The sequence below is a fragment of the Salvelinus fontinalis genome, chromosome 20, assembly GCF_029448725.1.
Source record: "Salvelinus fontinalis isolate EN_2023a chromosome 20, ASM2944872v1, whole genome shotgun sequence".
NCBI classification, from domain to species: Eukaryota; Metazoa; Chordata; class Actinopteri; order Salmoniformes; family Salmonidae; genus Salvelinus; species Salvelinus fontinalis.
In genome coordinates, this window is record NC_074684.1 from 8,485,273 (window position 1) to 8,500,355 (window position 15,083).

The 15,083-nt window shown below is 43.8% G+C and overlaps 1 protein-coding gene across 3 annotated transcripts in view; it reads left to right on the forward strand.

Moving 5' to 3' along the window:
* Window positions 1-8,367, forward strand: part of snap25a (synaptosome associated protein 25a) — a 54,084-nt gene extending 45,717 nt beyond the window's left edge. For all 3 annotated transcript variants that reach the window (XM_055872277.1, XM_055872276.1, XM_055872278.1), the window contains exons 7-8: window positions 5,210-5,354; window positions 6,000-8,367. In XM_055872277.1, the coding sequence (XP_055728252.1) occupies window positions 5,210-5,354; window positions 6,000-6,068 (214 nt within the window). In that variant the 3' untranslated portion in view covers window positions 6,069-8,367. The remainder of the gene's footprint in view (window positions 1-5,209; window positions 5,355-5,999) is intronic.
* Window positions 8,368-15,083: the final 6,716 nt, after the last annotated feature.

The following is a 15,083-nucleotide window of genomic DNA, read 5'->3' on the forward strand; positions in this document are numbered from 1 at the left end:
GCTCTACTCAACTCACTCCCAGGAGCCATAGACGTTCCACAGCCAGCCTCGGGCTGCTCACAGGAGAGACGGAACATGTCTTGTACATCATCCAGTCGAAGACCTCTGGCTTCCTCCAGCAGGACATCATATGGAATTCTTGTCAGTCGGTGCAGAACTTTGGGGCGGACAAATGGCTCTCTGCTCAAAGCATCAGCAACGACATTCTTGGGCCCTGGTATGTACTGGATATCAAAATCAAAAGGTGCCAGCTTTGCAACCCATCTCTGCTCACATGCATCAAGTCTCGGCTTTGTAAGAATATATTTGAGTGGATTGTTGTCGGTCCACACCGTAAACTTATGCCCTCGCAGCCAATGGCTGAACTTATCATGAATGGCCCATTTCATGGCTAGAAATTCCAGCCGGTGAGCAGGATACTTGGATTGTGCATGATTAAGAGATTTACTAGCAAAAGCTATTGGCCTGGCTATGGCCTTCCCATCTTGCACTTGGGATAGTACAGCTCCCAAACCACTAGTAGATGCATCAACAGAAAGCAAAAATGGCTGAGAAAAATCTGGATGAGCCAGCAGTGCCTGGTCAACTAGTGCTGCTTTCAAAGCTTCAAAAGCGAGTTGACACTCGGCAGTCCAGTCTGCAGCAGTGAGCCTGCGAGAGGGACCAGGCATCTTTCTGCCCTTGCCTCTCCTAGGCTTCTTCTGACCTGTAGTCAGCTGAAACAATGGCCTAGCAACCATGGAACAATTCTCAATGTAGTGTTGATAGTATACTACCATACCAAGGAAAGAACGGATTTTGCTAGAAGACGGAGTGACACCATCAGCTTCCATCATCTCAATCTCAGTCACATTCAAAATGGTTTGAATCTTAGCAGGATCAGTGGCTACGCCCTCCTGAGAAATGATGTGGCCCAAAAACTTAACAGACCTCCTCAAAAACTTGCACTTAGACGGAGACAGTTTAAGATTGTGCTCCTGCAACCGCTGGAAAACCATCTCAAGTCTCTGCAGACTCTCTTCCTCCGTCTTAGCAAAAACCATCAGATCATCCAAATAGCAAAGGAGACTTAGAAAGTTTTGGTCCCCAAAGATGGTCAGCATCATTCTCATAAACGTAGCCGGGCTGTTGCAAAGGCCCTGAGGCAAACGATTGTACTCGTGCAGACCTAAAGGAGAGGAAAAGGCAGTGTATTTCTTATCCTCTTCATGCAGTGGCACATTGTAGTACCCTGATGTCAAGTCCATTGTGCTGAAGAAGGCATTACCTCCCAGCGCCGCCAGTACATCAGCCTGATGAGGCAGTGGATGAGCATCCTTCACTGTGCGGGCGTTTAACCACCTAAAGTCAGTACATAGACGCAAGTCCCCATTCTTTTTCCATACCAGCACCAATGGTGAGGCATACTCGCTGCTGGATTTTCTGACGATTTCCTTTTCCTCCATATCATCCAGTGTTTCCCTGAGTTTTTGGTAATCAGCTGGAGAAAGCCTACGATAAGGTAATCGAAATGGGCGGTCATCAGTCAGCCGTATGCGATGGCAGAACTCTTTTGCCTCTCCACAATCCAGGCTATGTCTAGAGAACACCGTGTCATACTTCTCAATTAAACCGACAAGTTTGTCTTTCCAGAACTGTGAGACTGGACACTCCTCAACAGACAGGCCTTGAAGTCCAAGATTGCTCAGTGTACTGTTGTCATTAACTACACTGCCACCAACTGAACTCTTAGCTGTAAGACTGCCATGTGAGCTGTCACATTGTACTTTTGCCACGTTCTGGTAAGCAGCTTGCTGCTTGACATCCTCAAAATCCTCCAATGCAATACAAGGGTACACATCTGCCACTTTAGCATTTCGTCTCAGGGTAACTGGCGAAGTTGTTGGATTCACAATCTTCACAGGGAGCCATCCATCCCCCCACAGAGGCGTAACTACTCTCCCTACTAGTATGTGTCGATTCACACAACGAGACGTGCTGGGCTCGACAACAACAGTACTGCCCACAGAGAGTTTTGTCTTTGGGGGTAAGCGGCCCCACACCAGATGCTCACTCATGGGTTGGAGCGTTACTGCCCTCTTCAACTTAATGGTGCCCACTTTATCTGGGATGGAGTCTCCTCTCCATCTCTCCAGATTTGATAGGAGACGCAGGAACTGGCTGTCCTCACACTGGCCAGAGGGACCTGGCGTACCCACCACCCGCCAGTAGCTGTCATTTGATTTGAACTGTCTAATCAGAGACTTCAACACGTTAGTGCCAACAATGAGTTCATCAACCTGCCCATCTACAATCAGCACTGGGACTACATAACTGAAGCCATAAAGCTGTAGTTTCAAGTCACACATGCCCACTGGGCTAGTTTGCGTCCCACCACAACCCACCAGTATGATGTCTGAAGGAGCTAGAAAGTTCCCCTCTACCACTCCTGCCTCCCTCAACCGAGGTACAATATCTGCGCGCAGAGTAGTAGCCATGGACCCACTATCTAACATCCCCTTCAGCTCAACTTTATCCTGTACTAGCACGGTGGTGTAAAACAAACTGTCATTCTGAGAAATTCTCATTGTGTTCTGAAAAATTACTGTGTTGTTCTTGGGTACTGACTCACAAAAATAAGAATAAACAGATTGGATATCATCATCATCAGTAGAGGAAAAATTAGCCTGCCCCACATTGCCTTCCTCAGAATGGAGGCTTTCTAGTTTTCCAGACCTGCCAGTCTGTCCACATTCAGGGCTCTTTCGCTTCCCAGTCTCACTACAGTCAAAGCTCATGTGGCCAGTAGAGAAGCACTTGAAACACAGCTGGTGCATCTGACAGTGAGCTTTGGTCCAGTGATTAGTGCTTCCACAGACAGCGCACTCACGCTCACGTTTGGGGAACTGTTTACGGGGCCCTCTGTTCACAGACTGAGTATTGCTGAGAAGAGCCTTCTCTAGCATACTCAAAACTTTCTCTAATGTCCCACCCTCAGATACAGATTGGGCCTGTTCTGGTTCACGGCCACATCGAGAAAAAGATGACACATTAGGTCTGCTCTCAGGATCCACTTCCTCCTGGGGGGAGTCGAAGACAGCAGCCACCTGCTGTGAAAGTTGTGTTCTACATGCTTTACGCTCCCTTAACAGTTCATCCAAACGATCCTGTACCTCACTGGCTGTCCAGTCACGAAGGGGTTTGCATTTGAACACTTGGGCCAACTCTTTATCGGGACAGTTGCGCACAAACATGACTGCCAACTCTGAGCGCTGATTGGGCAAAGTTCTACCCTCACCTACAAGATACTGTTCAGCTGCGTCTGCAGCTTTGTTAAGCCTAATCCAGAAATCTAGTGGACCCTCATTAGCATATGGTTTCATTGAATAGAAATCAGCTAATGGCATACCTGAGTAGACAGTATCCCCAAAGTGTTGCATGAGAACACTGAACACTGCCTTAACATCTGTGACAACAGGGTTGTTACGCATCCAGACTTTGGTCACATCCCGTGCCCTCCCCATGAGCCTAGACATCACCTCCCCAACATTCTCAGACCCAGTGTAACCCCTCTTCTCTAGGTAGACTCCCATTAGCTCCTCCCACTCCAGGACAGAGTACTCATCTGAGCCATCACCCCTGAAGAAAGGTGGAGCACTAACCTCTGACTTCACAACCAGATTCAGCTTGGACGCATCAATAAAAGTTGACCCACATTGTTCAGGCCGGGGAAACTGCTGGGATTGGTCAGGGGAATGGGCAGGAGAAAGACTTGAAGCCCCAGGCTGCAGTAAACTCGCCCTGATAGATTCTCCTATCTCTGAACCAATCTGCTTTATAAGGTCACTAAGCTGACTCGGTGTACCATTATTACTGAGGACTGGGGACGATGGTACATCATGAGACAGAGGTGGGATACCCTGGTCAGGTGGAGTAAACAGCCTACCCCTCCCAGTGCTTGTAAACTCAGGACTAGCAAACACTCTACTCCCAGGAGCTGACTGTACAAATGGTGTAAATGCATGGACACCCCTCCCTCTACCCACACTAACCACACCAAAATCCCCAGCATAACTCATCTTATGGACTTGAGAGTCTTCCATGGCTCAATAGAGAACTAAACTACAATGTAATTTACTGCATACAAATACAAAAAAAAAAATGCAATAAACAAATTCCCTCAAAACATGCAAATAAACACCAATACAATTATCTAGTGAATATGCTACATTCACCTTCACTATTTACAGTATACATTCACTTATAGCAAACCATCAACAAGTGCGCATGCGCGGATCGCGCATCTCCTCCACATGCACAGCTCCGGTGGTCAGCTTGAGCTAACCAGTCGGCAGGTCGCGGCACCAGTTTGTAGCGTGGTTCATTCTGCGTTGTGTAATTCTTAATGAAGACGCTGCCACAACTGATGGTCTGCTCGTTGAAATCTTTTTATTTGCCCTGCACACGAAGAGACAACACACACGTTACCCTTGGTGCAGTCACAGCTCTCCGGCACCTTGCTAACCGAGGGTCAGGCAAAAGAGCGCCAAAAGGAATTAACAGGTGCTGCGTGCACACACTCGCTGCACCACAGCATATACAAGTAAAACTATACAGAACATAATTCTGACAAAATAAAAGACATACCTGCACACGAAGAGACAACACACACGTTACCCTTGGTGCAGTCACAGCTCTCCGGCACCTTGCTAACCGAGGGTCAGGCAAAAGAGAACGATAAAGTGGTATGGGGATACAGATAACCCGCGATGGGCCAAACCAAAATATACAAAACTTTTACAATCACTTGTATGTACAATATTGGTATGAAAAAGTGTTTGTACACCAAATAAAAACATTAGCTATGCAGCTGTAATTAAATAAAAAAATACACTGAATTATTATTATTATTATCAGATTATTAACATCCCCTCTTGACCTGGCCTATTTGAATTGGTCCTTGTTTGCAATTTGGTGCGTAATCTAGGGGAACAACATCACACTGCTACACGAGGACAAAGGGTATTTTAAGCTTAGGGGTTAGGTTTGTGGTTAGGGTTACAATTAGGGTTAGGCGTTAGGGAAAATTGGATTTTGAATGGAAATACATTTTACGTCCGCACAAGGATAGAAAAACAAGTGTGTGTGTGTGTGCGAGCGAGCGAGCGAGCGTGTATGACTGCGTGTTTGTTTGGGTGCATGCAACCCTAATTCAGTTCCTAAACCACAGGGTAACAGATGATGCCCGGGAAAATGAGATGGATGAGAACCTGGAGCAGGTGGGAGGCATCATCGGTAACCTGCGCCACATGGCCCTGGATATGGGCAATGAGATCGACACCCAGAATCGACAGATCGACAGGATCATGGAGAAGGTACTGCTCTTAGTCCTCTATTGGTCCTCTATTGGTCCTGTATCGGCCCTGTGTTGGTCCTCTATTGGTCCTGTATCGGCCCTGTATCGGTCCTCTATTGGTCCTGTATCGGCCCTGTGTTGGTCCTCTATTGGTCCTCTATTGGTCCTGTATCGGCCCTGTGTCGGTCCTCTATTGGTCCTGTATCGGCCCTGTGTTGGTCCTCTATTGGTCCTCTATTCGTCCTGTATCGGCCCTGTGCTGGTCCTCTATTGGTCCTCTATTGGTCCTCTGTTCGGGAAAGGAAGGGAAAGGGGATACCTCGTCAGTTGCACGACTGAATGAATTCAACTGAAATGTGTCTTCCGCATTTAACCCAACTCCTCTGAATCAGAGAAGTACGAGGCCTTCCTTAATCGATGTCCACGTCTGTATTAGTTCTCTATTGGTCTTTCATTGTATATATGCTATTATTAGGAGTTGACATCACATGACAACCGAGACTCAATAGCCTCACATCTCAAAGTGCCGTTATCTACGTATATTATCTGCAAAATGTTCCAAGAGAAAACAAACAGGACCACAAATAACTTGTGTTTTCCTTTTCCTTTCTTTTCTTTTCTTTTCCTTTCCTTTCCTTTCCTTTCCTTTCCTTTCCTTTTCCAGGCTGATTCTAACAAGACCAGGATTGACGAAGCCAACCAGCGGGCCACTAAGATGCTGGGCAGTGGCTAAGCTCCCAGAGCATGTTGCTTTTCCCCCAATCGCAATTTATTGTCATGGTATTTACCTTCTAGGTTTGCACATGTGCACATATCACCTCCCCACATTGTAAATGTTGTTCTGTGTATCGTTTGTCTGGCTTTTTCAATGATTGTCCTCGTGAAATGAAATATTTCTTATCCTCTGTATCATTCTTTCCAAAGGTTGCATACAGTGCTGACTCGATGGCTCTAGTTCACTTGTGAAGTTTATATTCTCTTTATCAAATATAGTAAATACAGGTAACTGCCAAAATTAAGGAAACACTTGAGTAGATTAGGGTTCTGGTGGCTCTGTTTTGGTGTGAGTGCATTTTCCTGGCCTGATTTAGGTCCATTCAACCTCTTCGAGGGCAAGGTAAGCACCAATAAATACACAGCCATTCTGAGTGATCACCTTCAACCTATGCTGAAGCATTTCTGTCGTGATGGGAGTGGTCTCTTTCAGGATGACAATGCCCCCATCCACAGGGCCCAGGTGGTCACTGAACGGTTTGATGAGCATAAAAATGAAATAAACCATATGCCATGGCCATCTCAGTCACCAGTTCTCAACCCAATTGAACACTGACGGGAGATTCTGGAGTGGCGCCATGGACAGCGTTTTCCACCACCATCAACAAAACAACAAATTATGGAATTTATTGAGGAAGAATGGTGTCGCATCCCTCCAATAGAGTTCCAGACACTTGTAGAATCTATGCCAAGGCAAACTGAAAATGTGCTGGTGGCTTGTGGTGGCCCAATGCCCTACTATGATACTTTATGTTGGCGTGTCCTTTATTCTGACAGATACCTGTATATACTGTATAAAGGTACACTGCCGGATTAAAAATATAATAGGAATGCTATACAAGCTGTTTTCCTTTTCAGTATCTCAGTATCGTCTTAGTAAAACTGTGTCATTCCATCAGCTACTGTCCTGTTCCTTATTTTGATGTTGTCATGACGAATGAAGAAGAGGGAAAAAATACGATGATTACAAATTATAGTCAATTCAAAAAGCACTTAAGTACAATCACTGTCTTTGGTTCATTACTGTTCAGACAATGTGCAACTAGATTCGCTGTAATAGACTTTGCATTCCAAGAGATGTAAATTGTGCGTTCTGCATGACAACTGGTTAATTTGTTTGTCTTATACATAAAAGCGGTCTTAAAAATATATACACTGAGTGTACAAAACATTAAGAACACCTTCTTAATATTGAGTTGCACCTCATTTTGCCCACAGAACAGCCTCAATTCATCAGGGCATGGACTCTGCAAGGTGTTGAAAGCGTTCCTCAAGGAGGCTGACCAATGTTGACTCCAATGCTTTCCACAGTTGTGTCAAGTTGGCGGATGTCCTTTGGGTGGTGGACCATTCTTGATACAAACGGGAAACTGTTGAGCGTGAAAACCCCAGCAGCGTTGCAGTTCTTAACACACTCAAACCGGTAGTGCCTGGCAACTACTACCATACCCCGTTCAAATCTTTTGTTTTACCCATTCATCCTCTGAATGGCACACATACACAATCCATGTCTCAAGGCTTAAAAATCCTTCTTTAACCTGTCTCCTCCCCTTCACCTACACTGATTGAAGTGGATTTAACAAGTGACATGAATAAGGGATCATAGCTTTCACCTGGTTTCACCTGGTCAGTCTATGTCATGGAAAGAGCAGGTGTTCCTAATGTTTTGTTCACTCATGCTCAGTATTATGACACAGTTAAACGATCCATACTCTCCTGCAAGTTTGCAACAGTTCCACTATTTGTATGAACATATATTTACAGACTGTGACCATTGTACAATAATGCAAAATGATCTTCACGTGAAGAGATTATCATGAAAAAATGAGGACCTGTTTTTTTCTAAATGAATATGCAGTTCAGTGAAGATATTAAATATGTGCTGAAAGGTTGGCGACTAGTTGGGCACTGTATCAGGTTTTGGATGCTCTGGGGGGGAAAAAAAGCAAAACAAAAACTCGTATTTCTGAGAGACATTACTTTTATAAGAGGACTGTATTGTGTTTGTTTAATCTCCCCGTGTGGTTTATTAATGGTAAAATAATAATGATACAAATATGAATATGATAGTAATAACACTCTGAAACAAAAAATGACATACAAAGGTTTTTTTGTTTGCTTCTGTATTTTTATAGCGATGCACACATCAAATCGCTGAAATTAATGAATAAATACCTTCTCTGAACGACACCACAGATTCAATTGTGAGATTGACGTCCTCAAAACGCATGTAGTATTAAAACTCCCTTTGTATTCTCTGTGATTACTCATGATGGATCTTTATTGCTCTTGTCGGTCAATGGCTTTGTCTATATAGACACACACCTGCTACTACAGTATATGTCTGTCTTCATCTGTCGGTCAGATTCACCAGGCCAAAGACAACAATATCGTTATACCCACACTGACATATAACAACAACATAATATGCAACCAAATGATGTATGAACATGAAATAAATACTGTATGTAAATTGAACAGTATATGTAATGTTAACAATACCCAGTATATGTATACTGTGACTGACATTATACATGTAAATAAGACACATATTTGACTATACCATCCATCTTTACAGTTATGTATCTTTTGTAGTCACGTGAACGTTTATTCATTTACATTTTTTAAGCACGTCTGCGTCCCAAATGGCACCCTTACCTACGTAGTGCACTACTTTTGACCAGTCCCCCCCCCCCCCCCAAAAAAAAAATAAGGTGTTTGTTGTTGTCACATACACATGATAGTTGCAGAGAAATGTGTTGCTTTACAGGGTCAGCCAGAGTAGTACGCTGCCCCTGGAGCAAATTTGGGTTAAGTGACTTGCTCAAGGACACATCAGAATATTTTTCACCTTGCCTGCCGCCTATATAGGGAATAGTGTGCCATTTGGAAACGGCCCACGATTCAGTATCTGGTGGGCCATTAGAAGGTCTCATTAGTAAGATGAATGCGATGGGGGCGTTTCATAATTATGATACATAATTGTATATTGTGAGACGCAGAGTAGGGTGCATGGAGGAGGAGGTGTGATGTGTGGGGGTGCTTTGCTAGTGACACTGTCAGTGATATATTTAGAATTCAAAGCACACTTAACCAGCATGTCTACCATTGCATTCTGCAGTGATACGCCATCCCATCTGGAGAGTGATGGAGTGCTGCATCAGATGACCTGGCCTCCACAATCACCCGACCTCAACCCAATTGAGATGGTTTGGGATGAGTTGGACCGCAGAGTGAAGGAAAGCAGCCAACAAGTGCTCAGCATATGTGGAAACTCTTTCAAGACTGTTGGAAAATAATTCCTGGTGACTACCTCATGAAGCTGGTTGAGAGAATGCCAAGAGTGTGCAAAGCTGTCATCAAGGCAAAGGGTGGCTACTTTGAAGAATCTGAAATATAAAATATATTTTGATTTATTTAACACTTTTTTGGTTACCACACGATTCCATGTGTTATTTCATAGTGTTGATGTCTTCAATATTATTCTTGTAACGGCTGTCCTCGCTGACAGAAGAAGAGGACCAAAACGCAGAGTGGTTAGTGTTCATTATTTAATAAAAATAGACTGAACACTTCAAAATACAAAACAACAAACGTGACAAACCGCAAACAGTCCCGTGTGGTACTAACACAGACACGAGATACAACCACCCACAAAAACCACGTGAATCACCGGCTGCCTAAGTATGATTCTCAATTAGGGACAACGATTGACAGCTGTCTCTGATTGAGAATCATACCCGGCTGAACACAAACACCCCAACATAGAACAAACACATCGACAACCCACCCCAACTCACGCCCTGACTAACTAAAATAATACAAGAGAAAGGAAAAACAGGTCAGGAACGTGACAATTCTACAATGTAGAAAATAGTACAAATAAAGAAAAACCCTTGAATGAGTAGACGTGTCCAAACTGTATGTAAACTTCTGACTTAAACTGTATATATATATATATATATATAAACTCAGCAAAAAAAGAAACGGCCCTTTTTCATGACCCTGTCTTTCAAAGATAATTCGTTAAAATCCAAATAACTTCACAGATCTTCTGTAAAGGGTTTAAACGCTGTTTCCCATGCTTGTTCAATGAACCACAAACAATTAACAATTAACATGCACCTGTGGAACGGTCATTAAGACACTAACAGCTTACAGACGGTAGGCAATTAAGGTCACAGTTATGAAAACTTAGGACACTAAAGAGGCCTTTCTACTGACTCTGAAAAACACCAAAAGAAAGATGCCCAGGGTCCCTGCTCATCTGCGTGAACGGGCCTTATGCATGCTGCAAGGAGGCATGAGGACTGCAGATGTGGCCAGGGCAATAAATTGCAATGTCTGTACTGTGAGACGCCTAGGACAGCGCTACAGGGAGACAGTACGGACAGCTGATCGTCCTCGCAGTAGCAGACCACGTGTAACAACATCTGCACAGGATCGGTACATCCGAACATCACACCTGCGGGACAGGTACAGGATGGCAACAACAACTGCCCGAGTACACCAGGAACGCACAATCCCTCCATCAGTGCTCAGACTGTCCGTAATAGGCTGAGAGAGGCTGGACTGAGGGCTTGTAGGCCTGTTGTAAGGCAGGTCCTCACCAGACATTACCGGCAACAACGTCGCCTATCGGCACAAACCCACCGTCGCTGGACCAGACAGGCCTGGCAAAAAGTGCTCTTCTCTGACGAGTAGCGGTTTTGTCTCACCAGGGGTGATGGTCAGATTTGCGTTTATCAATGAAGGAATGAGCGTTACACAGAGGCCTGTACTCTGGATTGGGATCGATTTGGAGGTGGAGTGTCCGTCATGGTCTGGGGCGGTGTGTCACAGCATCATCGGACTGAGCTTGTTGTTGTGTGTTACAGGGAAGACATTCTCCTCCCTCATGTCGTACCCTTCCTGCAGGCTCATTCTGACATGACCCTCCAGCATGACAATGCCACCAGCCATACTGCTCGTTCTGTGTGTGATCTCCTGAAAGACAGGAACGTCAGTGTTCTGCCATGGCCAGCGAAGAGCCCAGATCTCAATCCCATTGAGCATATCTGGGACCTGTTGGATCGGAGGGTGAGGGATAGGGCCATTCCCCCTAGAAATGTCCGGGAACTTGCAGGTGCCTTGGTGGATGAGTGGGGTAACATCACAGAAAGAACTGGCAAATCTGGTGCAGTCCATAAGGAGGAGATGCACTGCAGTACTTAATGCAGCTGGTGGCCACACCAGATACTGACTGTTACTTTTGAATTTGACCCCCCCCCCCCCTCCCACCACCACTTTGTTCAGGGACATGTTATTCCATTTCTGTTAGTCACATGTCTGTGGAACTTGTTCAGGTTATGTCTCAGTTGTTGAATCGTGTTATGTTCATACAAATATTTACACATGTTAAGTTTGCTGAAAATAAACGCAGGGAGAGGAAGTTTCTTTTTTTGCTGAGTTTATATATATATATATATATATATATATACAGTGGGGAGAACAAGTATTTGATACACTGCCGATTTTGCAGGTTTTCCTACTTACAAAGCATGTAGAGGTCTGTAATTTTTATCATAGGTACATTTCAACTGTGAGAGACGGAATTTAAAACAAACGTCCAGAAAATCACATTGTATGATTTTTAAGTAATTAATTTGCATTTTATTGCATGTATTTTTATTGTCCTCCCCACTGTATATACATAGACTAAGTGGGCTTGCCTACCAACAACGACGAGACAGCCTACAGGGAGGAGGTTAGGGCACTCAGAGTGTGGTGCCAGGAAAACAACCTCTCACTCAACGTCAACCAAACAAAGGAGATGATCGTGGACTTCAGGAAACAGCAGAGGGAGCACCTCCCTATCCACATCGATGGGACAGTAGTGGAGAACGAGGAAAGTTTTAAGTTCCTCAGCGTACACATCACGGACAAACTGAAATGTTACACCCACACAGACAGTGTGGTGAAGAAGGCGCAACAGTGACTCTTCAACCTCAGGAGGCTGAAGAAATGTGGCTTGTCACCTAAAACCCTCACAAACTTTTACAGATTAACAATTGAGAGCATCCTGTCGGGCTGTGTCACCGCCTGGTACGGCAACTGCCGCCCTCAACCGCAAGGCTCTCCAGAGGGTGGTGCGGTCTGCACTATGCTTCACCGGGGGCAAACTACCTGCCCTCCAGGACACCTACAGCACCTGATGTCACAGGAAGGTCAAAAAGATCATCAAGGACAACAACCACCCGAGCCACTGCCTGTTCACCCCGCTACCATCCAGGAGACGAGGTCAGTACAGGTCCATCAAAGCAGGGACCGAGAGACTGAAAAACAGAGGTCATCAGATTGTTTAACAGCCATCACTAACACAGAGAGGCTGCTGCCTACATACAGACTCAAATCATTAGCCACTTTAATAAATGGATCACTAGTCACTTTAAAAAATGCCACTTGAATAATGTTTACATGTCTTACATTACTCATCTAATATGTAAATACTGTATTTTATACCATCTATTGCATCTTGCCTATGCCGCTCGGCCATCGCTCATCCATATATTTATATGTACATATTCTTATTCCATCCCTTTACGTTTGTGTTTATTAGGTAGTTGTTGTGAAATTTTTAGATGACTTGTTAGATATTACTGCACTGTCGGAACTAGAAGCACAAGCATTTCGCTACACTCGCATTAACATCTGCTAATCATGTGTATGTGACCAATCAAATTTGACTTGATTTGATAAGTGCACAAAACATTAGGAACACCTTCCTAATATTGAGTTGCACCCCCTTCTGCCCTCAGAACAGCCTTAATGCGTCGGGCATGGACTCTACCAGGTGTCGAATGCATTCTACAGGGATGCTGGCCCATGTTGACTCCAATGCTTACCACAGTTGTGTCAAGTTAGCTGCATGTCCTTTGGGTACTGGACCATTCTTTAAACACATGGGAAACTGTTGAGGGTAAAAAACCCAGCAGCGTTCCAGTTCTTGACACACGCAAACTGGTGCGCCTGGCTCCTACTACCATACTGTACCCCGTTCAAAGGCACTTCAATATTTTGTCTTGCCTGTTCACCCTGTGAATGGTACGCTGACGTTACAAGTGTGATTCAGAAATTAGAGTGAGATATTTTAAAAAAAATTCAATTTAAATTCTGGTGCTGATTTGCACACACTAAAATGTTTTGCCTGCGAGGTTGTGGGCCCCCAAACAAATCTCGTTTAGGGCCCCCCACCTCTTCAGGGGACAAAAGTAACTTTGTTTTGTATTATTGTACATTTTACATGCATGTTACTTATACACACAGTAATTACACAAGAACAGTCTTCTTTTTGATTATACACATTACATTTTGGGATAGATACTACTCAGAAATCTATATCGCATTTTCAGAAAATAACTATTACTTGTCATGAGCTTTTTAATCACACCCCTCTGCTACTCTCAGCCCATCCCACCTGTCTCCGTATACCACCCTCTTTTGATTTCCGTGATTTCTGTGCCGTGATGTCTTACGTTCATTTTGAACCTTCCTGATCGCATAGTATCCACAGATTGTGAGTTAAAGAGGACATTTTTTATATACTGTTTATTGATTGACCATGGGTTTCCAAATCGCCCAACTCTTTGTAGGGTTAATTTGAATTGAATGTGGTGATTTTTCAGCCATTCCTGAACCTGTGACCAGAGACAAGCTACATGTGGGCAATACCAGATACATTAACAAATTATTCTGTTTCTTTGCAGCAAAATATGCAGAGCTGAGATTGTTGTATGGCCCCATATGCTGTATATAACATTATGTCGGTGGCAAAAATGTTGTATAATCAGTTAAGTTGAAAAACTTGAAATGTTGAGTCAAGCATTGTTTTGTGTATCAGTTCATACACCATGTGCCATGGAATCGGTACATTAAAAATCTCTTCCCAGCTATTTTACAACCTGTATGGCGTAGCTGTCAACATTTTTGTCCTCAAATTAAACTGGTATATTTTTCTATTTCTGCCCATTTTGGTCTTTAATATATGGCAGACAGACAAGTTCCCGAGCTTCTCCCCATTCCACTTGTCTCCTCCATTTTTGAGGTACTGCTGCAATCAGTTAGTTATAACTTTGGATTGAGCAGACGTTCCCATATATTTTCGATAGCGGCATGTGTGACATAACTCCACCATTCCTATTCATAATGTTTTTTATGAAAATAATACAATTTTAAACCCTTGTTTCCATAAATAATGTTTTTTTTTAGTCAATCAGTATATTTGAGTTTAACCATAACATTTGTTGTGATTTTACTGTATTTTCTGGAGGATAAAATTGAAATTCTAACCAGCTTAATATGGCTTGTTTAAGAAAGGGTGATACTTTGAACAAGGTTTCATTTTTATTCACCGAAAATGAGAACCAAACATTACTACTGCGATTGTCAAAATAAATCTTTTCCGAAATACATTTCTGCGTTATAATTTATTAAGCAATTATATGCCTGTCTTATTCCCAAAAACAACTTTATCGATTCTGTTGAGTTTTCTTAAAGCCACACAATCGAAAGCTGCAATATTTATAAGAGAACTTCAGTTCTTGGAGGAGTTCCTGCATATTTTTTTGGCAAACCTTTAGTTTGAATCCGAACAAGCTGCCACAGAGAGCGAGAGCATGATGCTGCATCTTTTCTGTATCTTCCAGTAAGATAAATCAAGATCTGGGAAACATTGGGGAAAACAAGTGCTGATTTAATACCACACTATCACCATCTGTCTGTAGCTTCTCCATTATTCATTACTGAAGTGAGAGCAGAAAAGAGAAGAGAAGGGGAGAGAGGGGCGGAGAGAGGAGAGGAGAAGAGAAGGGGAGAGAGGGGCGGAGAGAGGAGAGGAGAAGAGAAGAGAAGGGGAGAGGGGCGGAGAGAGGAGAGGAGAAGAGAAGGGGAGAGAGGGGCGGAGAGAGGAGAGGAGAAGAGAAGGGGAGAGAGGGGC